Raw genomic sequence first — 25,000 nt, 5'->3', positions numbered from 1 at the left:
AACTTGTGCCAAGTTTGAATAGTATTGCTCCTTTACTTTCAAAGACATTCTTGATTTTGTGAATTATATTCAGTTGCTAAAACCACCAATGACATCATCACTTTCCTCTTTTACATTAATGTAACGACATAAATATCACTGAAACGAACAAGAGAAAAATGATTATCACATAAGACCATCATGGACTGATGTAATAATCATTACACTGACCTTCTGAGAAATAAAGTTTTATCACTGTGATTGCAATGCTCTTTTTTTCCCAGCGCTGTACAACAGCTCTTTACAAATTGCCCTTTGTATCCAAGCTTTGATTCGAAGACCACACAGCGCTCAGATTTTCGCGCCAAAAATGGCTGTCGCGTCGAGGGTGTTCCGCTTCGCTTTTCGCGCCCTTTTTTTTGGTTCGCAGTGTTAAAACCAAACTACAAACCACTACAAGACCGTTTTAAGGACTATTTTTTCGCTTGAAACTGTCAACAAGTATATTTCGATTCTAGTCTGGAACTTACATATTACTTATAACATACACAGAATTCATCTTGTTGAAATTTTTTTTTGACATTTGGTAAAATGGTGGATTACGTCAAAGACATTGGAAATGCTTCAACTTTACTACAAAGTAAGAATTTTCAGTGATAATATCACCTTAATACTGGTGGGTTCTCAATCATTAATTACATTAATATTTGTTGTTTAAGCCTGAAAAATCTGAAAGAAAATTGTTAAGTGAGAATAGGGCTAACCATATATGTAAAAAGGTGAACAAGGAAAGTGAATCTATAATTGTCAGCCAGGACACAATCATTGCAATAAAGTGCATGTTTCGATAATAATCAATTTTTTTTCCATAAAAAGTGAGGACGTTTGAGAAAGAGAATGAGTTGAATGGAATCTGTTTTTTTTCTCAATGAGCTTACATTCGAAAATCTGCCTCATTTCATTTTTTTTTCCAATTTATCAAATGAACAGCTCTTGTAAAGGATCTGCTTCAAAATCAGAGCAACGAGGAAAGAGTTTCAGCCCTGACAGATCGGATATCGAACCTTGCAAACAAAATGATCCAGCTGGAATTTGACAGAGATGAAAACAATTCCACGCTTATTCAGATTCATAGCTGTGCTGTCACACTGTGGAATATTGCTGTAGCGATGAAGACTGGTGGACAAACTGGAGCAGTTAACAATGCTACCCGTAAGATCATGTTTTTCCCCTTTTCATCAGTTGCTAATACTCATAGGATTGCTGACAGCCCCTGCAACTGATTTGACTCAATTTGTTTGGGTTTTTTGAATAGAAAAAGAGAGAATTTGGTTTCAAAAGTCATGAGGCAAAAACCAATTAGAATGCGGTGCACCTTCTCTATTACTATCATATAAATAAATTGTGTTTTAATTTATTTCAGTGCGGCATGCAGCGTGTAACCTGTCATTTCTGGCGAATGCAACTGACACGAGTGAAGTCACCTTCAGAAAACAGTTAGTGGTACGAAAAGAAAAAATATCTATTGATTTGGACACAGAAAATGCGTTTTAGATTTATGAGACAAATGATCCGTATCGAAAAATAATGCTCTGAGGATGGGCTCTACTATTAAAGAAGAACATGAAGTGATCTACTGTATCACTCTAATGTTACAACTTGAAGAATTGAGTTGCACTTCATAAAAAGGGGCAGTGCCGTCCAGTGCATGTCATGAGACCCGGAAATCCGGGGTTCGTTCAAGAAAAGACCCGTTCTGACCGCTCGTTCACTTTGATCCTGGTAGTCCGATAGTTCAATTTAAGCTTCTCGGCTACACTTGTAAATAGCCAACTGGTGTGCCTCTGGACATCATCTTTCGTTGTAAACGTACACATCAGCGTAGTGTTGCATTTAATTAGACCTTTCTAAATAAAGTATGTGGAAAGCATGTAAGCTATAATTATCTTCCTGAGATGTAGAAAGTATCCGATTTATGGAGGTCAAAGCAAAAACAAAGATTGCCCAAATGGTTTCCATAAATATAAAGTGATAAAAAATAAAACTTCGATAAGTTTGTAAGGTTAAAGTGGTACCAATTTTATTATCCTCTCTGTTTTGATTAGATGGCCACCAAAACAGGAAAAGCTTGGCTTGGTAAGTATGTGTGGCGAAAAACTCGATGTAACTAATACTTAGCTCATAACATTACAAACCATCTTCCAAAACTCTCCAGTTTTTCCTCAGTATAAAGCGAATCAGATCACGCACAGCGTAGTAATGCTTTTTTACCTGTTCAGTTGCTCTCAATCTGTTTCAGATTGTCAGAACCCAGCCATGGCAGAGGAATGCCTCTCTTTGACATCTGGGGTAAGTTTTAAGTGATTTTATGAATTTAAAAAATGATTGTGTCTCTCTTTATATAAATCAGGCGCGGATCCAGGATTTTGAAATGGGGGGTGAATTTAGCTTTAAGTATAGTGGTGCAATGCTCTGGAATAATCTTCCCTATGAGGCAAAGACCGCGAAATCGCTTTCTGATTTCAAACGCAAACTTGCGTCCTCGCCCTTCATGCTTTCTATTGGATCGCACTGATTCTATGTAATATACTTCTATTTTAAATATATATATATATATATATATATATATATATATACTTTATTGTAACGTGTTTACCTACACCCCACCTGGAAACCAGCTTTTGTTGTGTGTGTGGCTAGCGTAGAGAAATAAAGTTGTATTGTATTGTATTGTATTTGAGGTCTGTGCAAGAAGGGGGGCTCAGAAAAAGGGGGGGGGGGGGGGGTGAAAATTCACCCACTTCACCTCGCCTGGATCCGCGCCTGTAAATATCATAGTAGACGGACTGTGGCGATTCGACATTGCTGCTTGAAGTACAAAAATGCAAGGGAAAGGTTTCTACTCATATAGTCGTACACACCTCATTGAAAATATTACAATCTCTCATGCGTGAATGCAAGGTGCTTTCAGAAAAACAACATTTCCCGAAATCTCGTATATTGGAAAGGGTTAATGATATATTGCAAACATATTCATTGGTTAACGTTAAAATGGATAACCGAACCATTTTCGATTTCTTTACCTGACATTAATTATAATACTACCCTGGGGCTCGTACTGCAAATATTACTCATTAAGAATAACAAGAAGAGTGATCGGACTACACACACAGTCACAGCCCGTGATGTCACTTTTCAGTGTTGGGATGGATTACAAAAACTTTGGGCTTTAAGAAGCGAAGAATCAGCATCGGTAGAACACAACAAGCAGGTAGCAGAGAGTGAGCGCCACATGTTCAGAGTATTTTGTTACAGAGCTGAAGCTGTGAGTATCATTCAGTGTTTACGTGATAAACTTCATTGAAAGTGTCTCATATCATGGGGGAACAAAGCGTGGGTCAGATCGAGATCAGGAACTAAATTATCATAGGGAGAAAAAAGAAAGCATTAAACAGTCTTTGCGAAGGAAAAAGTTCCGAATTCAATGATTCGCAGCCATAAAAACTCAAGGGAACGCTGGAGGCCGAGAACGGCACTCTGACGGCCCCACTCCTCTTATAGTAGTGAGGTGGGAATGATCAGTTCCCTTGTTTTTCCTGTTGTAACTACTAGTAAGCGCCCAGGTAGATGTGGTAGTGTATAGTGACGATGTTAGACAAGTGATTCTTTTAGAACTAAAGGTACATTAGAAAGAGAATTTCGGTGATGCAGAAGACCAGAAATACAAGCGGTAGATTCTTGCAGAGAGGCTGGATGGCGTCCAGAGTATTATCACCTCACTGTTGGTTGCCGGGGTTACGTTAGTCGTGAATTGGTTATGCGGTATCGGTTTGGTTTTACCGAGAGAGAGATGAAAATATTGGTAGCTGCCCCACAACAGGTAGCTGAGAAAGCGTAATGATAATGTAAGGTTGGGTTGATTAGATTTGGTCACTTTTACTTCTTGAGTTCCTGGTCAGCACCAGCACTTTTGAAGCCTTGTGGAGGGGCCGCGAGGGTCAGTAGGGGGCCGGAGTTGGCTGCCTGATGGTTTTTCTGATTAATTCTGATGCTGGATCTAGATTTAAAGATGGTGGCTCTGCATCATTGAGGTGTTTTATTACTTTTCTTTTGTTGCTAGGAAAAAATGCAAAATTTTAAAAAACTGGCGTTTCTCTAGTTTTTGATTGCATAGAATTTTACCTTTCAAACTTAAGTTAAGAGTTAATAATGATTATGTTGCTAATAGGGATTCTCTTTGAATCACCATGACGCATCACTCCGATATGTAAACAAAGCTAAAGAATTGTTAGCAAAGCTTCCTTTAAAAGAGGTATGTAGCATGTCAGAAGGTTTCATTTAATGTAAGGGCGTACAAGGAATAATTAACTTATCTTATGCATCTTTTGCTTGCTTTGAATTCTTAGAGTATCACTCTAGCAGAACTGTGCTACAACTTTGGAGTCGATACATACTATCGGGAAGAATATGAGAATTCTATACACTGGCTTAGGTAAGACCATGACCTGTTTTTTTCGTTTTTTTTTTTCCTTTCAGTTACACTAAAAGCGTAGTGCTACGTGTGGTCAATTATGCCTCATAACATACATGTTGTGAAAACTCCTTAGGGAAAGCTACGATCTACGGAAGGAGCGGGACCCGTTCGGCACCAAAAAGGAGGTATGTTTCTCTTACTAAGAAGCCCAATCATCAGACATCAGTGTTATCCCCCAGACGAATCACGTGTCCCGTTTTTTTATTTCTTGGATTAAAGAAATTATAGAAAACTAGTTATGACCCTCACCATCCGTAAGGGAAAAATTTGGGCAAGCGTTTCTTCTGAGACTGTAAAGTTTGCCCAAGAAAAAGGTAAGTTCAACCTGGCTTAAGCATCCATTAAAACTATTCTTTTCAGTGAGTCTTTCAAGACCCCTTTCTGTTTCATATCTATATATGTTGACATTACCCTAACCCTACCCTAATCTTTTTTACAGCAGGCCACTACCTTGCGTCTCATGGCAAATGCTTATCTTGACTGGGACTCTAAACAAAACTGGCAAATGGCTCTCAACGCAACAGGCAAGACTGAATAAAATCATATTTGTAATAACACCCAATTTGATACAATTTTTATGCGCATTTGAGTGGACTTAAACCCATCTAAGAGGTGGGTTAGGGTTATCTTTCATTCATTGATTGCTAGTTTCATTAAAATGTCCCTTCTTCTATTAGCTCATACTCTTTATAAATTTCCATAAAGCAATATAATTATGCTTAATTTTTTTGTTAATGCATTTATTTTCAGACCTTGCAAATTCTGTAAGTATTACTTTGATGTACAAAAATGATTCAATGACACTGACTTGAACACCAATCAATGTCTGCCCGCATCGTTTTGTCATTTGAAGGAATGCAGTCATCCAGCTGGTCTTTATCTCAAAGCAAAACTACTTGCAATGGGAAATGGACATGAAACATTTCCAGACAGCAGACTATTTTCAGGTACTTCAATTAACATTTATGACTAAATTTGCTGAAACATAATTTAAAAGTGACTGGATTGTGAGTTGATTTGTATGTGTTTTTGTTTATTTAGCCTTTGAGGAAACTCTTCAACATCCGGACTTAAAAGTAGAACTTGGTGTATGCGTTGTACATTTGGCCATGCAGTACATGAGGTACGGAAGTATTCACTGTCACTGTTACTCGCCCACTCACTCACTCATTCCTTCCTTTCTTCTTTCATTTATTTATTCATTCTATTTCATTGATAAAGGACAATGGAAGTGAAGATAATTAAAGTAAAACCAGTCCCAAAGATGGTATCAGAAAAAGCCAGCCTATATATGTACACTCTTCACTCCCCTCCCCGTTCCCCATGGATTAATAGTGATGAATTTATTAATATTTATTAGTTAAATGCACCGAAAATAAAGTACCTAGGAACTTCTAAATCTAAGAGAGCTTTCCTTTTGTTAGAAATGGCCGGCCAGACCCGTCAGTTTGCAAAGAAAACGCAACAATTTGATGGAACACTTGCATGATTAATCCCTCGCATTCTTGTGGAGACGTTTTTATCATCTCCGAAGCGTGTTGATTTGAAGACGTTGTAGAGTTCGTTCTCCCAAATGCCCGGTCTGGCTGGTCAGTTCTGACAAAAGGAAAGCGCCCTTAGTCTATCATGGCCCACACTACCTGCATATACTGGGATTGTGCGACTCGTGATGTTACTATATGGGACGTAAGAGTAGGGCACGTAGTTCCCGGTGTTGTGGTCTGTCTTCTGTTGTGTATCATGGTTGGGAGGATAAAAAAGGGGCCACAGTAATTGGCGCAAGCTGTTGTGGCGCTCTGCCAGCTTGACAGGCAAAATTAATAAAATAACTATGCAGATTTCATCGTCATCGCCGTCATATTATTTTTAATCCATAGGACCGAATTAGCATTTAACTGCTTAAAAATCCTGGAGTCACGATTTAGAAACTCTCCTGATATTTCGAAGATTAAACTAGAGAAATTGGTGAGTTTCTGTTAACTGATTAGTTCGTACACATAACCATTGCCATACAGATTACGTTCCATTCACAACTTGAAGTTCTTTTTTAATCCTGAGCAACACCTGAGTGCCTCCTAAAGCTAACTGATGCGGGTTAATCCTCTGCAAGTGTTTTGTCGACTTAAAAATGAATGAAACAAATAAAAACGCATCCTTTCTTTACGAATCCCAGCTGATATTAAATGTATTCTTTTGAAGCCGCAGCTGGTCACAAATCAACTGAAACCAGGTCGATACTGGAATGCCTCAAGACTTTCGCCAAGGCTAACCTTACACCTCAAAACGATGTTAAAACTATTTTTGAGCCTGTTATTAGGGTTTAAGATTAAAGAGTTAAGGCTTCTTTCAAAGAGAATTGACCCGAAATAACCTATTTGGTAATCTGTGACCTGACCTGTAGCCTGAAACTTGACCTGTTATCCTACCAGACGTTGTTACCTCTTGAAGTTCTTTAACTTCAAGAGTTCTTTAACTTCCCAGTTGACGAGTAAAATCGTCTGGCGTTAGACAGAGTAAAATCTGTTAAGTCCCAGTACCAGGAGTCAATGGGTTAAAACGTTTACCTTTCCACCAATCGCATGGACTTTAAAAAATGCATGAAAATGCTGGTCACATTTTCAACTACATTTGAGAAATCGAATGATAGCGTTCCATGTCTTCTTTGAGGAACATAGCTAAGAAACGATTTAATGGTTATCATGCCGCCCTCGTTAAATAAAGAATATTCTTAATTATTCTTTTGCATTGTACATGCCCTTGAATTTTCAAGGACAACATAAATTAATATCGACTGTGACATCAGGGTAGAAAACTGAGAGATACTTGGATACTTTAAAAACATAATATACGTGCTAAAGTCATCTTATATTAAGCTTGCTTGTTTTGGTAGGACTTATTGCTGAAAAACAAGCAGGATATGGCTGCTAAAGAACTCATCGAAAGTTGTATCGTTGGTATGTGAAGCAACCAGGGAGCTCACTTACACAAAGCGACCTTATCCTTCTCGGATAAGGACTATAAACCGTAGGCCCCGTCTCACAAATATCTTTCATGTTCATAAGTTCCCTATGGGACGTTAAAGAACCCTCACGCTATTCGAGAAGATTAGGTGATGAAGTTCCTGGTGTTGTGGCTGTCTTTCGTGAGTGTATGGGTGGGTGGGCATAGCAGATCCACATCAGCTATATAGCTGCCAATACTTCAACCTCCTAAATAACAAACAAACAAACACTCATAGGAGAGGAACGCTTGACGAAGCCCTAAGAATGTCTGCGTGAGAGGCTAACTTACACAGAGAGAAATTAGAAAGGGAAAGGGGTGAAAAAAAAGCTAGAGAGTGGGTTTTCATAACGTCTACAACTGCAAGATGGCATACCTACTTTGGAAGCGTGATAACAAAGTGTTTTGTAATAGTTCTTTGAGGGAAAACCCATTGAATTTCTTGCAATCGCACACGCCTGCCGCTGCCAATACGAAACTCTCCAGCCGAAATATAACAACTAAAAATAACCACGCTGGAATTCTCTCTTCATTTGCTTTATCCGTCACCCCTTTAGATAAAGTTGATTTTATTGGTATTGTATCAGCTCTTGCTCAAATTCCCTCTGTCCAGGTCAGATTGGAAAGTCCCTGGATTCCGAGTTGTCTCAAAGATTCCATGTTCTTTTGTGGGAAAAAGCTGCTGCTCTCTATCAGGCTCGTATAACGTGCACATCTTGACTACTTGTTACTTGCATTATTGTCTTTTTATTGTTTAGCTTTTTTTAAGTCAAAGACAGCATATTACCTATGATTTATCTACGTGTTCTTGTGTGTATGTGTTGTCGGTCACATCCGGTCTCAGGTTGAATCCGTTTTTAGCTAGGTTAAATCGGTGATCCTCATTTTACCTAGATTGAATGTGCATTCTACGTAGTTTAAAGCAGCTATCAACCCCCCAAAAAAGGCTTGCGCATATCAACACCCCAAAAAGGACTTGTGTATCTCAACACATCCTCTTAATGTTTCCAATCATCTTATCGATTTCTGTTCCGTCTTATACATTTGCTCTCAACATTTCAACATAGTGAGGAAATAAAGAACTTTACTGTGCACTTACCGGTCCTCGACCTCGGACCCTCAAGCGTCTTCACCACTGCACTAAAACGACGAACATGCTCAACCCAAGACACTTCTTGTCATTATTTACCAGGTAAATTGAGGATCACCAATTTAACCCAGGTAAAAACGGATTCAACCTGAAAACGGATTTTACCGACAACATATGTACCTACCTAATGGAGTTCCAAGGCTGTGCTGTAAGTTTCAGTCCTCTTTTATCAGTTCCACTTCAGTTTTATCATAGTTCAAAATGAAGTGCCAAAGTAAGATGATGTTACTTACAGTAACTAAACAAAGGAGGTTACAATGATTTTTCGAATAGCTCTTTGTAACTGAACATCGCTTGGGAAAGCACTCCATGAAGACTTTGGTATAATATGATACTGCTGCTACAAAGCTAGATTACTGCAACCATCTTTACTTTGGACTGCCCAAATATCAAGTTAACTAAATGCAGAGGGTTCAAAACAAAGCTGCTCTACTATTCAATCGTTCATCCAAGTACGATCACATCACCCTGTTATTACAGCAACTTCACTGGCTTCCTGTTTCGTACCGCGTTGTTTTCAAACTTTTACGCCTTGTCTACAAAGCTCGTCGTGGACTGTGCCCTGGGTATGTCTCTGAACTATTACAGGAGAGAAAATCATCTCAAGTATTACGCTCAAGTTCTCTAGGACTCCTAGCAACACAGGCAACACCAACATCAAGAACAAAAACATATGGAGATAGAGCATTCTCAGTCTCTGCACCAAAATTATGGAATGGCCTGACGTTGACGTTGAAAGCTGGCTCAAGTTCTTAAACAAGAACTTGAGCCAGCTTTCAACGTCAACGTCGGAAGTGAAAAGCTGATGCTTTATTAATCTTTTCTGTTTTTATTATTATTATAATTATTATTATTATATATTTTACTGTTAAGTATTTGCTTAATCTAGGTTCCAGTCCCCTCATCCGATTTGTTATATATAAATAGCTGTTTTAAATTTCAACGGTTACTTTTGAAAATGTATGTAGAGCACATACGAAACGTCAAGTCATTATCAAAATGAAAAAGTTCAATATGTTTATCACTGCTGTTTGTGTCTTATTTTTGATCAAACTACGATGGCCCAAGAACAAAAGTATTTAATTTCTTATACTTATGTAAAGCGCCATGAGAGTTTTTTGATATGTGCGCTTCTAAATACTGGTTGTTATTATTATTATGAGTATGATGATGATGATGATGATTATTATTATTATTATTATTACTATTATTACTATTATTATTATTATTATTATTATTACTTTCATAGTTTATCATTAAGTAACACTGAGGCACACACCAAAAAAAACATCTTATTTGCATACCTATCAAATTTATGCACGGTAGGGGACTGTAGTTTTCTCACCAACTGACCATCTCATTCACTTTCACCTTTTACCAACAGGACAAAGACTACGAACAAGCCATAAACTGGTACAATTACTCGCTTAGCTTGTATACCTCAAATGATGCAAGTGACAAGAATATCGGCAAACTACAGGTTAGTGTGTGTAATGTACTAGCGTCCAGGCCTCGGTTGTTCAAATGGGGGATAACGCTATCCACCGGATATATCACTCAGATCCAGCGGATAAATACAAGCAAAACCAATTGAGGTATCCAGCCTATAGTGATTTCTCCGGTGGATAGCGCTATCCACCCTTCGAACAACTGGGGCCAGCTGTTTACTCTTTTTTCAGCGCCGAAATAGTTCAATTCTGGCGACAAGGATGGCTCTTGAAGGTCAATTGGGAAAATACATGGATGGTAAAGACGATATTGCAAGCTGTATCGAACGTGTAGACTTACACTTTAATTTTTTCCGCGACTTATGCCGAAAAGGACAATGAAGTTGCTACATTAATCGGTGTGACTGGAGCGGATGTGTACGGTGTTTCTCGCAATTTGCTAGCCCCCCAGCGACCGAAAGAGAAGTCCTGTACAGGCCTGCAAATGATCCTGGCCCGGAAATGATCCCCAAATTGGACCTCAAATGATCCCCAAATTAGACCGCAAATGATCTCGGACCGTAAACTGTTGCCTCATCAGTAATTGACAATGGAATGGACTGAAGAATTTAGAGAGAAGATTTAATTCATTAATTAATTAAACTTAGAACGCAACATTCATTACAGTCATTAAACTTAGAACGCAAAAGTCATTACATTCGAACGTTTAGCATGTAAATTTGCAACTTCAAAATTTACAACGCAACAACTCAGTGCAACTGAGCAATTTTCCTGTTTACTGTAACATGCACATTTTTCTGTTCTACTATTGCAACGCCCAAAATGTGAAGGAACTGTGCGACACTCCTCAACTTTTTCAAATAGGCAAACAAAACGAAGGAAATTTTAGCAGTACAATGTAAAAAATAGTTAACCAGGAACAGGCCTTCTCCTGAAAATGAACAACAAAATCATTAAGCCGGAATTCTGTTTTCTTTTCAGCCTTTTCTTCCCAGATTTGTCATTATCCGTTATAGCTACACCGTAAATACTGGGATACGAAACGAAAGCAAGCATAAGGGTAAACAGCATGTTCTCACAGAAAATCGTCTGAATAATCTGCTCACTTCTCTCCCACATCGCTTTTGCAAGACACTGTTTTTAGCTGAGTTCTCACGCATTAAAAAACAGTCCACGTGCAAGTGAATCCATCGATTCAAGAACAAGTTTGTGAATGGCACCCAGTTTAGTGTCTTATCTAAAATTTTTAAAACAGACTTTTGAAATCGTAAAGAAAGAGCGAATTGTGGACAATAATGTATTTTGAAATGAAAGGTGTCCTCATAATCTCCGAAACTGACACGTTAAAGTTTTGTGCACTTCCACAACGTAGGGTTAGCATCGTAAACGATTCCTTTCTTTTTGCCCAAAAATATACATGCTAATTTGTAACAAGATGTTTACCGGCTTATTTTGTTGCTTTATGAAAGAGGATTTCGTAGATTCCTTATATATCAGTGGACTTTTCATGGAGTCCTCATTTCCGGTCGGGAAATCATTTGCACTCCAATTTGGGGATAATTTCCGATCCAGGGATCCTTGCCAGGCCGGAATTATTTGCAGACCTGTACAGTCCTTTGGCAAGCTAAAGGAAGCTTTGTTTGAGCGTTACTCTCGAAAACCCACTTTGATAGCGGTAACGTTTTAAATCAGCTTGAGAGCGAATTGGTTGCCTAGTTTGTGGTTGAGTTAAAGCGACTGGCATTGAAGTATGAATTCGGAGTTTTCCCAGAAAAATCGTTACAGGGCCGACTTGTTTGTGAACTCAAAAACATGCAAATCCAGATGAATTTGTTAGGGGAGAGGAAAACCAAGAAGACGTCAGCGCGACCGGAGATGAGTCAGTAAACAAGGTTGACAAAGTTGCCACACCGAGGCGTTCACAAGGGTAATCTGAGTGGTCTTGGTTTGTATACCCTCACTTTTAAAGATCAGTGTAGATCGGGTTATCAAGTCCAGCTGTTATTGGAGGGCAAACCAATCAGAATGGAAGTGGTTATTTGATCCGTTGTGCCTGTTGTTTCTGAAACAGTTTACAGAAAATTATTCATACATCTGTCATTGAAGCCAACATAGTTAGCCCTATTGGGGGAAATTCAAGTAAGGGTGATCAGAAGTTTCAAACCCAGGAAGTGCAGCTACTTCTTGTGGCGGAGGGCGACAAACCTGTGTTGCTTGGACGGAATTGGATGGAGGAAATGAAGCTAGATTGTGCAACGATTTTCAAGGTTTCCCAAGAAAACGCTGTGGGTTGACTAATCTCGAAGTAACGAGTCCTGTTTGAAAAGGGTTATGGACATCTCAAGCCGTTTAAAGCTTCGATTCTTGTTCGTGAGGACGCAGAACCTATGATCTTCCTGAAGGCACGGCCGGTTCCTTATGCTCTTAGGAGAAGAATGGAGCAAGAGTTGCCAAGATTGGAGGAAGAAGGGATCGTTTACAAGGTGAGCCAAAGCAATTGGGCTGCCCCGGTTGTGTTGGTCCCAAAGAAGGATGGGACTTTGCGAGTGTGTGGTGATTATAAGATGATCGTTAACCAGTGTGGTGATGTTGACCAATGCCCTTTACCGTGTACAGAAGATTTGTTTGCGACTCTATGTGGTCTTTAGAGCAAGATTGATTTATCACATGCCTAACAGCAAGTTGAGCTGGATGGCAAGAAGAAGTACACTCACAAGGGGTTATACAGGTGTAAGCGTTTACAATTTGGAGTTTCCAGGGCCTAAGCCATTTTTCAGCGAATTATGAATCAGCTTTTGCAAGAAGTGAAGTTCGCGGTATGCCAGTTGGGTGACATCCTCATCTCAGAAGGTTCTCCTGAGGAACGTTTTAAAATATTTGAGGAGGTTTTTTGGGAATTTACAAGATCATGGCATCAGACTGAATCCTGCCGAGTGCATTTTCTTCCATCCAGGGCTTGCGTTTCTTGGACACTGGATTGACCAGCATAGTATTAGATCCCTGCCACATTCTCCTTAATCTGGCCACCACCCTGCACCCCCTTCACGGCCTTTTGCAAAGGGACAGGCCTTGGAACTGGACCGAGGAATGTGGAGGTGCTTTTTTGAAAAGTAGGCGGCATTTGCAAGATTCTTCGTTGTTGGTTCCTTAGGACTTTAAGAAACCACTTCGCCTGGCCTGTGGTGCCTCCCCCATGGGCAGGCCATTACATTTGCCTCTCAAACTCTCACGGCTAGTGAGCGGAACGGATCACCAGCCATAGTCACAATTTTTGGTCCGAAGACAGGTGCACCCCCGTTGTAAGCAGCAGGAATGCAAAGGTGGTCCTTGATTTTAGCAGCTTACCGCTATGTGGTAAGGAGGCACTACGGCCCGTTGGTTAGGACGCTTGCCTTGAGATCCGGAGTTCTTGGGTTTAAGATCCGTTCTGACCACTCGTTGAATTAGTCCCTTGTTCAACTTTTCGGCCACACTCGTAAACAGCCACTGGTTTGCCTCCGGTCAGTTGAGGGGTTCTTAGAGTTGTTCTTGTTGTTATTCTGTTCTGTCGTTTCGTTGATTGTGTTACATTGGCCTATGGGGAGTGATCAAATAAGTATGCATCGTATTGTATGGTATTGTCTGGCAGGTCTGCTGAACATGTAAATGCAGATGCCTTGTCGAGACGTATCTCTGCCTCTGCTGATGACAGGTTGGATGTGGATAAGTATTTGATTAGTTACGTGAACGAGCTGCCTGTTACTGTCCGATAAGGAATGATCCACTTTTTCTCGTGTGAATGATTTAACCTTATGGATGGCCTTCAGAAGATGAAGATCCCGTGTTACAGCCATATTGTTCAAGCAAGCACAAACTTTCAGTTGACCAAGGCTGTGTGTTGTGTTGTTATCCCCGAAGTTCATCGTGTTCTCTTGTTGAATGACTGGCATCAAGAGCATCATGGATCCTGTCGGATGAATTATCTGGCAAGGGGTTATTTTTGGTGGCCTATGGGCCCGGTTGTTCAAAAGCCGATTAACGCTAATCCCAGATTAAAAATTAACGAATAAGTTTATTTCTCTACTCCCAAATGCTGTTCGACGCTGATATTCGGATAAAATTTACATTAGTAGATGTCGATCTTGAAAAACAAAAATAAGCAAAAGAAACTTTAACCAAAAAGACTGGATTAAGTTAATCGGCTTTCGAACAACCAGGCCCTGGACTGGATTCTGCCATTGCAGAGCGTGTTAGTGCGTATCATGTTTGTGCGGCGATGGGAAAGTGTCTCCCTAGGGCACCTTTACACCCGCGAAAGTGGCCTGTTAAGCCGTGGGAGCGCATGCACTAAGATTTTTCTTTGAGAAGGACAAGTCAAATCTCCTGATTGTTGTTGACGCTTATTCGAAATGGTTGGAGATCATTCCCATGAGTTCCACAACCAGTTTGTGTTTTGCGTTCATTGTTTCCGACAATGGACCGCAACTTTCAGCTAAGGAGTTCAGCAAATTCATGAAATAGAATGGAGTCAAGTTCACTCGCGTACCACCGTACCATCCAGCATCAAATGGGGCTGCTGGACCTATCGTACAGACGGCTGAAGTGGCTTTGACCGAACAAGGGCTTGATGGGAAAGCAAGTAGGCTTAGTCTGGAACACCGGCAAGCCACTTTCACGGAACAATCGTCAACTGTTTGATACTTCTGAAGCCACATCCAAACAGAGTAGTGGAGGGAAAACAGGTGAAACAGAAAGAGTACCATAAGGACGCGTCAAGTTTCGAGAGTTCAAATTGAATGGAGTTGTCCTGGTTCGTAACTGGAAAAGTGCAATTAAAAAGGAAAAGTGCAATTAAAAAGTGGATTCCGGGACGGATCACTCAAGTACCTTGTTCGTTGTGACCAAATACGCTTTGTCCACGTGGATCACTCGAAAGGAACGGGTTGCAACCCTTCTTCGAGTTTAGCGTTTGGCGGTAGAGAGAGCAGTCACGTGGGAGAGTCGGTGGAGTCGCAGGCAGAAGAGGAAGGTTGTGTGGCTCCGAGCCACTTTCAAGTGGATTCGCTCTGACGAAGGGCTAACGCTCGAAACGTCAGCTTTTAGAATCTCTGCACGGTGGCCAATTTACATTATCAACTCCGTTGATAAAACCAAATTTTTGTATACTACTTCCCCACCGACGCAGCACCACAGTTTCTTTAGAAACTACCCCCTTCACTTTCAAGGGAGTCCAGCACACCAAGTCATGGGAATAGTGCTGTTGTAGGCAATAGAGAGTAAAAGCTAGTGCCTGAGGAGACACCGCGGAATCAGTATTGGGAAATACTGTGGAGGAAACGAGTACCCTAGGACTACCATTGTCACCACAGTCAGTACCAAGGTGCCCTCGTCCAGAAAGGAAAGACCAAGCAGACTTATCTGTAAAATTTAATTGACATTTAGATTTCATAGCGGACATCGAATACTGCTTACGTTAAAAAGACTTGTTGAATTTCATTGTTTAGTAATGACTTTCCCCTTTCTTAGGGAGGAGTATAATATATTGAATACATAGCATTCAGGCCTCTTAAGCAGCAACACAAAATGGCGGGCTTTTAGTTGCTTACTTTACTGTTTTCAGCGCCGAAATAGTACAGTGTGACTACTGAACTACATGGGAATAGATTTATTATAATCTTCAAAATAGATTTTGCTCACATTTTCACTCGCCTTGAGTAGAGTATGGATCAGTCGAAGAAGGAATTTCTTGTTACATAGAGGATATTACATGGCCGAGCGGGGATACGAATTTTATCTTCGAGTGCTGCAAGTATCTCTCACGAGTGAGCGAAGCGAACGAGTGAGAGATACTTTCAGCACGAGATGAAATGTCATGATGTAAAACAACTTGTTTTATTCAGTTTCGAAATGATGAAAAAGTGGTCACCAACCGCTAAAACACGCATGTTGTGTAACATAAAACAAGATATGAAAGTTATGAAAAACAAATCATGATAATCTCAAATTTTGCAATAAAAATGTTAATGTAGTAGAAAAGAATTATATTAAAGCACAAAAGTATCTTACAATGAAGAGAAAGCTCTCGTTTTATTGGCTAATCGGGTTGGTTACCATGACAACACCTGTATTCTCTCGTGTGAAAGATAAAAATGATATGTTCACTGCGCGCGGTGAAGATATGAGTTTTTAGTAAAAGGAGAAATCCTGATATTTCATCAATATCTATATAATAAAGACGGATATTTCAAGTAAAAACCTTACCCGCACAGCAATCTACACGATTCCTTATTACAGGGAAGGAAATATAAGCCAATTCCCTGATGTGCTAAATGCTTTTTTTTTTTTTTGCAGCGAAATAAATGTTGCTGTTACATGAATCTTCACAATTACCAGGAGGTTTGTTGAAATGGTGTAAAAGTTTTAGTTATTAATTTTCCCGGCTCTCCCAGCCACTGCTTCGTTAGCTCTTTCTTTTTTATTTCCTGCTTCTTTATCCCGGCGTTGTTTTTAGGCCAAAGAGACCATTGACGACGCGGAAAAAAGTGATCCTGAAAGCTCTGTAGTTCACTTCTACAAGTTCAAAATTGCTCTAATGGAGGGCGACGATGACCACGGTTTGTATATGTACTCTTAACAGAAGCACCGATTTTAGTAACACGATGTCACCCCAAGTAGCTGAGAATTAGTAGCCATGGACAATTTTCATGGACTTTTCAAATAAAAATTTTGCCTTTCGTTTCTGTATTTTGGAGGCCGGGCGATAACCTATTTGTTGTCAAAACAGTGCCAATGACATTGCAGGGGATCCTGAAACGATGTATGACATTACTCAAGAGGACCCTCTTCAACCGAAGACCGTTGTTCATCCTTTTATTTATGGTTTAAGGTGATTCCTCAGTATTGCACTGCTCATCCTGTACTGCGCATATGGTGTGTCAATATTTGTAAATTGGATCAAATTTGCAAGATTGTAAATATATAAGTCGATTATACACTTTGAAACAGTTCTCAAAACACGTAAGAGAAGTTGTGAATGATCCATAATCCTTTGCGAAAAAGCGCGCACATTGCAAGAACATGGCGAATTTTGTTGTTTCGATCTACGATAAGCGAGATAGACAGGTACGATCGTGTTTTACTCCAGTTTACTCTTAGACGAGCACGGTGACCTATCTTTTTTATTCAACAATTTTGGTGTACAAATTATCCCCTTTAAACAAAAACAATTTTAAAAAATTAATCCGAAGGAAAAAACGATCCCTTACCCAGGGATATAAATTCTGATCTTGAAAACAACGACTCGAGAAACGTTTTGAGTCGACGTCGTTTTAAGTTGAGTGATTTTTCCATACACTATATAAGACAGTATTCCATATGCTCTAGACGTTCTTCCTATCAGGTGTTTTTTCAAGTGTTACTTTAAAAACCATCTCGTTTAGCTACCGCAAAATGTACCCTGAACCGATGAAATATGGCATCAATGGGGTAAGATTGGCCCGTTATATCTCCTAAGAAAGCACGGTGACATATCTTTTTTATTGTAGTTCTCAAAACAAGGATTAGTAGGGAACATTCCGGGAAAGTTTCACGAATTCGTTCGACAACGTTTTTTTCTGAGGAATCACCTTAGATCTAACATGAAATAAGAAGTCACATTAATCTTTTCTGCTTTTCCCCAGCTGTAGAAGCTATAACTAAAATGAGCGAAGTCGGCTCTAAGCCAGAAAACAAAGTTATGGAATCTGATGCCCATTTGCTGATATGCCTTGCTGCCCAATTGGCACTCGAGGTAAATCAAGGTGTTTTGACTGCTATGAAAGGAGTGTAGTTACGGTGTGTTACTATTGGAACGATGTTAACGAACTGAAAGTGTCAAAAACCCAAAGCAATCGCTCCTGCAAATTACACTAGACAACAACAACCAACTCAGAATTCGTAAATCTTAAGTCGAGGCAAATACGACAAAAACATGCCTGTCTGAAGGCGGAGAAAAACTCGGTTGTTGGTGTACTAAGAAATGAGATTTTTCGGTCGACCACTAATCTACTTAAAGACTTTTCTTCTTTTCAAGCAAGTTTGTTTTTAGATTTGCTTCTCCCCACTACTGCTTCGTTCCATTCAGAAGAATGAGCAATGATTATTTTCTCTACGTAGAAGAAGAATGATAAAGTAGCTATTAGTTCACTGGAACAAGTGATTGCATCCAGCAGCGATAGTCAACAGGTTTTGACATCATTGAGGTACGTGTAAAGGTGATTTTTGCGAGATCTCTCCTCGCTTTGCAGAGGTATAGCGGTGAATAACAACGTCAGCTCAACACACGGTTATTAGTTATAACTTCTTCGTAAAATTTTGGGCGATTACCGGTTAGGACTTGCTTAAACCAACATTCAACTTCAACTAGCTTCAACTCCTACTAACATACAACGTTGCAGACGTTGCATCAGAGTATAGATGTAAAATAGTAAAGAGTTCTTGCATAATCAGGCAAAGCCACCGAAGCAATTTTCCAAAAACCATTTCAAATGAACGGCTACAGCGGTTTTCAATTGAGTGTCGATAGTAATTAGCGAATTGCTTTGGTTTTGCATTACTTCACTAAATGATTGGTTCAAAGTTCTCGCGCCATTTTTTCAACCAATCAGAAGTGAAACCAAAACCAATCGTGGCTTGCGCCTGCACATTTTCCCGCTCTTTGTGTCGGCAACGTGTAATTACTTCGAGTTTTGATTGGTTTACTGGATTGTCTCCGCCCTTTTTAATTGGCCAAAGTAATTACTTTGGTTTTGGTTTTACGACACTTGATTGAAACTCGCTGTAAATTTCGGTGCTAATTATATATTACTCGGTTTGGACCTAAAACTAATTGAGTGAAAATCCGTCTATAACATACAACACAAGTGAATTTTAACTCTGTCTCACTACTTTCCTCTAATAAACAACGCTGTTTTTTAGATGTCTGTCAAGACTGAAACTAACGCAATCAGCTGATTCCAAAGAGAGGTACGTCTTGTCAGTCACCATCAATTAAGAGAACTTGTACACTAAATAATCTTCGGCCAATGCAAATAGCTCTCAATCTATTGCCTCTATAAATCACAGGAAAGATGTCAGTACTTTTCTTCGCTATCTACAAATCGGTGAGTTTATGCACAGAATCACTGAAATACAATTAATTGAAATTGACGCTTTCGGTTGAAGTTATTAAATAAGGGTTTATAGTAGACTACTGCCACCGTGTTGTCCAGAACTGAGTTAGAAAAATAGACACTATTAGAACTGACTCACAGCTAAAAGGAACCATAAGCCGGTCGTTTCTCTCCCTCCTATTTTTCGGGAGAGAGAAACGACCGCCGGAAATACGTCTGCGTTTGTAGGCTACCTGATTGGCTTAAGATATTTCTCGCATAGCAAATAAATTATTCAAGAGAAACGAATTTTAAAATGACTGTAAATTTGTCGTCCGTACAATGAATTAGGTTTTTCATGCTGTTACAGGAAAACGTTATTTTCATTTAACTACCTTTATTGTGACTTTTTTAGCCCAAGATCGCTTGCTTGAGATGCAAGAAAGGAAGGATTCTAATGTACGATCTGAAGCAACATGGTTTATGAAAATTGGTGAGGTTTACTACACTACCAAGTAAAACACGGGCGCACGGTAAAATGCAGCCCAAACCAACATCATTTCATAATGACGGTTTTGGTTTGAATTTTGTGACATATTTTTCATTTGAGTTGTTTCTCTTTACTGCGTCATTGACTGTTCAAGCATCCTCGCCTTTCTGTAATCAGTTGTGCTTGCGACCACAACTCAGCCGGAGTACAACTCATATGGGCCGCGAAGGATTAAATATAATTCTTAAACAACCACGCATGGCGAGTAGGACTTTCCCCAATGGCAACCCTCAGGCATGCAGTCCCAAGAAAGGCTGCAATATATAACAAAAGAGTTTACAACTAGGCATTTGTCTCCGATCTTTGACAATTGCAAAATGCAATTCATTAATTCAGTTTGTATCACAGTTCAAGCCCACAAAATTATTAACTGACCATGACGTAAGTGAAAAAACCCGACCACAAAAGGCCTAAAAGGCGTAAAAGCATTAAAGAAAGATCTACCAACTTCCCGACAGAATAGAAATTAGCAAGCACTGTAGACTTATTGAATTGATTTCAGCCTGGAATCTTGCTTTGGAAAGTACCGGCAACAGTTCAGAAAAACAGGAGCTTTTTCTATTTTGTTACAAGGTATGCTCAGTAATAATAATAATAATAATAATAATAATAATAATAATAATAATAATAATAATAATAATAATAATAATTAGTATCACCCAACTAGTGGACTAATGCAAATCCTGCACTTTGATTGGCTACGCTACTAAAGCGTCACGCTTTTCGCTACTCGAGGACTATTACTAATAGTCTTCTAGTAGCGAAAAGCGTGACGCTCAGTCTTTCGTTTCATTCCCAAATAAATATTTCTTCAACTTGCATTTGCTAACTTTATTATTGCCTTTTCTGTCCGACTAGTTGGGTGGTACTAAAACAATTACACTCTTCGCCCTTATAATAAAATAATAAAGGAGAGGGGGAAGAAGGACAAATATCAGGAGTTAAAATGGAAATTGCAGAGGATCTTGAACCTAGTTAGTTAGGTGGTGTGATTCCAGTAATAGAGAGACTTTTGGCATCATCTCCAAAAAAATTCCACCATTGGCTAATTAAAAGTAGTCTAAATATCAACTTCGGAACCTTACTGAAGCGGGTAAATATTCTGCATCCAATTCCTACGGTATATACGAATGTAAAGTGATTGGCTTGGAAAAGCCTTTACGCTATTGTTGATTGGTTATACTTCCACACGTGAAAGAGCTGTACGCCATTCTGATTGGCCATGTAATGTTCTGTTTATTATGTAGATATTGATGATATCGATTACTAATTTTCGAAATGATGAAAAAGTGGTCACCAACCGCTAAAACACGCATGTTGTGTAACATGAAACAAGATATGAAAGTTATGAAAAACTAATCATGATAATGTAAAATTTGCAATAAAAATGTTAATGTAGTAGAAAAGAATTATATTAAAGCACAAAAGTATCTTACAATGAAGAGGAAGCTCGCGTTTTATTGGCTAATCGTGTTTGTTACCATGACAACACCTATATTCTCACATGTGAAAAGATAAAAATGATATGTTCACTGCGCGGGGTGAAGACATGATGTTTTAGTAAAAGGAGAAATCCTGGTATTTCATCAGTATCTATATAATAAAAGAAAATATGAGAGGGTGAAAACGTCCTTGATGTAGCGATTGTTGTCGTCAGATGCACATGTTGCTCTCTGAAATTACAGTCCTACTACTATTTAACAGCTTAATGCGTGAGAGGTTCTCATTTCAGTCGTCAAAGTAGCTTAGGCTTAGCAAGCTGGATAAAAAAATGAATCACAGATGGGGTAAAACTACCTTTTTATTGTCTAATAAACGAGATAGATCAGGTGTACTCTAATGAAAGATTAAATTAATCAGCTACTCTTTACTGAACTGGCACACACTGTTATTTAGTTATCCTGTTTGTGTCCGATGGATTTATCAAACCTAGTACGCCAAAAAAACTGCCTTGTTATGGCGGCTGCATCTGCAATTCAAGCAGCGAGAGAACAAAGCGATGGAGAGGAGAAGGTAAGAAAAGGCAATTTACGACTATATGATTTGATTGGTTCACACCTATGATCTATTAGAGGACAGACGCATGGCTGACGTCATCATAAAGAAGTTTTCATTATGTTGCTGGAATCCGTTTTCTAGAAAGGTGCATCTGCAATTAAGACAAAGTTAGAACCAACGCTGATTCTCAAAATTAGCACCACTTAGATTAAAAAAATCCCGTGCTTCATCAACATAATTTTCCACGTTTCATCTAGTGATTCGTGGAGAGCATTTTTCTGTTTTTCTGATCACTATTTGGCATGTTAATGACACATTTGTTCAGATCGAGTTCATGTATCGTGGACTAGGCCTCTTTGATCTCTACGCCTTGTAAGAAAAACGTGATGCTTTTCCGGATCAATAAACGATCCAATTTTGTTCCGAAGGCCTCTCTTCGTCCCTCTTACTCATTCCATGCCAAGGCGGACGAAAAGAGGGGCGCTGGGACGAAGTTGTAAGCGAATTGCCCCTACTTATCACTTATTGTACTATCGTCTAATTTCAGAGTTATTAGACAATAATGATAGTGTTAATTAAGTATTAATACCCTACTGCTTTGCTAACCACATTGTAAAAAGCTGACAATGACTAGTCAAAATTGAAAAAAACCAATGCATTTTATTCCCACAACAGCCTTGACGTTAAAATGTATCGGTTACCAACCTTAAATTACAGAGTACGATGCAAGAAACACGTGCGCATTATAACTCGAAGTGCACAATATCATCCAAATCAGTGAAAGATAGGATTCAAAGACACACTTCACTAATCTCTTATTAGTATTAGCATTGGACGTGTTCCCCCCAATCGATTGATTTTTTTATTTTTGTTGTTGTATGGTGTACGTAGAGAAAGCTATTGAGGCAGTGCCTAGGACATGTTAAGGCTTGCAGGGATTTGTGTAATAGGATAGATGCTGGAGGAGCGGGGAATCAGAGAGGTGAGCTTTTTCATTTCTTGGCCAGTATTCTTCTTACACCTTTTAATTGTTACCCAATTGGGATAAACATTGGAATTTGGTGAAGAAGAATGTAAGTTATGACAAGGATCACCTTTTTTTCCAAAAGGTAAACATTTTCTAGTTTTCCTTACAGATATATGGATTATAAACCACAGGGAGCATCTTAGAACATTTAAGTGTTCGCAAATTCCAGCTGAGGCCATGCAAGAATTAACCCAAAAGCAAAGTTATTCGCACAGTGATGTGGACATAGTCCCTGTTATGTCTGTGACAGTCCTCTGGGATAGAACCTTACTTAAACACCGTAATTATTGTAAGGCTTGCAGATTGGGTGGCCATTTACAAGAAGTAACTATTTAAGTGAAATTTTTAAGAATCCTATGCAGCTGGAGGCTAAGGCAGCCGCATTTAATTGGCCTTTTAACAACGTGCGGTGAGTTGAATTCAATCAGCGGCCGGGTGACCCCCTCGGCCAGGTTGCTTGGGCAACCATCGCACTACCTTGCGGCAGGTCACGCGGTATCTTTCCGGGACCAAAAGTCATGGTCTTAAAATAACTGAGGAAAAAGTGCTGTATTTGTAGACGTTCGAGTCTTCTCTGATGACTAGTACAAACCCTTGGCCCAGTCTCAGAACCCTTTAGTGTTTATAAATTTCATACTACGTTAAAAAACTCACACACTTTTCGCAACTGAAGAGTACGTAGGGGACGGATTCTTCTGTGTGTGGTCAGAAAAGTGGCCGGCCTTGCAGAGTGTCGACAGTGAAAAAGGTTTAAGGTCAATAAGAAACAGACATAAGTCAAGGGGACTTTGCTGGGTGCTCAAACCATCTGCATGCAAATCGGGCGTCCTAATCACTGACCCACCTCACTCCTATGTTGTTCATCATGCTTGGGTAGCCAAATGCTCGAAGAAATGATTACCTTAAAAATCTAATCTGAAAATCAGACATTGTTCACTTTCTTTGCAGATGAATCTATAGTATTGCTGGCACTGTATGAGTTTGAGGCCAAAGCACAATTGGGTGATACCGACTTATCTGAATGCCTTGATATGATGGAAGCTTTGCCTCACAAGGATCCAAATACCTTTGAGACACTTGCTGGTAATTAAAAACGAAGTATAATGACCGAGAAAATACTGGAGGGGAAAAGACTATAGTCTTTTGCATTCTCCCATCATAGTTACCTTCTATTTTCAACAAAAACATTGGTTATTAACAGAAAATAAAAAAGCTATAACATTTCTCACCTGTTATTTCCTGGCATTTTCTTGCAGCGCTTGCGGTTGAATTTCCCGCGTGCCACAGGGAAATCAGCATGAGATCTTTGAGAATCGCTATCAAAAAACATCTCGCTATGGACGTAATAGATTTCACTAAATTAAGGTAATTGTTTCGCCAATCTTTTTTCTTCATCAAAAATGCAAAATGTAGGGTGTTAGGGTTAGGGTTAGGGTTAGACAGCTTTCTTCTTGCTATGGTGATCTATTACGCCACAATAATGAGTGCATCTTTTATAGCAAAATTTGTGTTTCGTATGGTACCAGCGAAAAGTGTTGTAGAGTCAATCCTTGTAATAAGACATACTCGCTTAGCAAACTACCTGACATATGATGTGTATCTTATGCTCACCCAGTAAAACTTTCCACAATCTTGTGGACCACGCACTGAATAATGGCAGTAGTAGTGACGCAGAAAGCAAAGAAGAGGCACTGGCTTTATACCAGGACATTTGCAATATAATTGAGAAGCAAGCAAAGGTAACTGAACAGCTCTGTACCATTAAAAAAACTGAGGAAGCAATCATTGTAATGTGATAGCATGTGAATTCACATTCAACTGCGGGCTACATGGACTTAACTTGATATGGTTTCCGCGTCTGCAAAATCGTCTACAACATTCTAATGACGTTTCCTTCGATTTTTTGTATTTTGTAAGGTAAGAATGTCTTTTGTCCTTATCTTACAAATGACGAAAGAGAATGCCTACCAAGTCGTATACTACTCGTGCGCAAATATCTTGGCATATTTGTTCATATGTTTTTTTGGACAGGGTTGCTATCCAGAGATTCAGATCTTATGGTTGATGACCAAAGCATGGAATTGTGGAATACACTTATTCAGGTACATGACTTTCTAGTATTCTAGTAGTGCGTTCTTGTTTATTTATTGCACTCTTTACTAACAACAGGGTCCAGTTGTTGAAAAGCCGACTGATACTAACCCGCA

General features: G+C 39.3%; 1 protein-coding gene across 1 annotated transcript in view; it reads left to right on the top strand.

Annotated features, from left to right (window-relative positions):
- The first annotated feature begins 570 nt into the window (after window positions 1-570).
- Window positions 571-25,000, top strand: part of LOC137995181 (testis-expressed protein 11-like) — a 26,009-nt gene continuing 1,579 nt past the window's right edge. The window contains exons 1-31 of the mRNA XM_068840757.1: window positions 571-619; window positions 970-1,191; window positions 1,403-1,482; window positions 2,085-2,115; window positions 2,279-2,328; window positions 3,179-3,304; window positions 4,208-4,291; window positions 4,386-4,471; window positions 4,587-4,638; window positions 4,953-5,037; window positions 5,264-5,277; window positions 5,367-5,460; window positions 5,555-5,636; window positions 6,391-6,478; window positions 7,404-7,467; window positions 8,127-8,209; window positions 10,048-10,143; window positions 16,442-16,486; window positions 16,602-16,704; window positions 17,770-17,879; window positions 18,245-18,330; window positions 19,046-19,093; window positions 19,193-19,230; window positions 19,634-19,711; window positions 20,271-20,341; window positions 21,665-21,781; window positions 22,658-22,748; window positions 23,742-23,876; window positions 24,050-24,158; window positions 24,409-24,532; window positions 24,825-24,895. Of these exons, the coding sequence (XP_068696858.1) occupies window positions 571-619; window positions 970-1,191; window positions 1,403-1,482; window positions 2,085-2,115; window positions 2,279-2,328; window positions 3,179-3,304; window positions 4,208-4,291; window positions 4,386-4,471; window positions 4,587-4,638; window positions 4,953-5,037; window positions 5,264-5,277; window positions 5,367-5,460; window positions 5,555-5,636; window positions 6,391-6,478; window positions 7,404-7,467; window positions 8,127-8,209; window positions 10,048-10,143; window positions 16,442-16,486; window positions 16,602-16,704; window positions 17,770-17,879; window positions 18,245-18,330; window positions 19,046-19,093; window positions 19,193-19,230; window positions 19,634-19,711; window positions 20,271-20,341; window positions 21,665-21,781; window positions 22,658-22,748; window positions 23,742-23,876; window positions 24,050-24,158; window positions 24,409-24,532; window positions 24,825-24,895 (2,612 nt within the window). The remainder of the gene's footprint in view (window positions 620-969; window positions 1,192-1,402; window positions 1,483-2,084; window positions 2,116-2,278; window positions 2,329-3,178; window positions 3,305-4,207; window positions 4,292-4,385; window positions 4,472-4,586; window positions 4,639-4,952; window positions 5,038-5,263; window positions 5,278-5,366; window positions 5,461-5,554; window positions 5,637-6,390; window positions 6,479-7,403; window positions 7,468-8,126; window positions 8,210-10,047; window positions 10,144-16,441; window positions 16,487-16,601; window positions 16,705-17,769; window positions 17,880-18,244; window positions 18,331-19,045; window positions 19,094-19,192; window positions 19,231-19,633; window positions 19,712-20,270; window positions 20,342-21,664; window positions 21,782-22,657; window positions 22,749-23,741; window positions 23,877-24,049; window positions 24,159-24,408; window positions 24,533-24,824; window positions 24,896-25,000) is intronic.

This window comes from Montipora foliosa, chromosome 3 (assembly GCF_036669935.1).
Source record: "Montipora foliosa isolate CH-2021 chromosome 3, ASM3666993v2, whole genome shotgun sequence".
In the NCBI taxonomy this organism is placed as follows: domain Eukaryota; kingdom Metazoa; phylum Cnidaria; class Anthozoa; order Scleractinia; family Acroporidae; genus Montipora; species Montipora foliosa.
The sequence above is the reverse complement of the archived record's forward strand: the minus strand, read 5'-3'. Positions and strand labels throughout refer to the sequence as shown.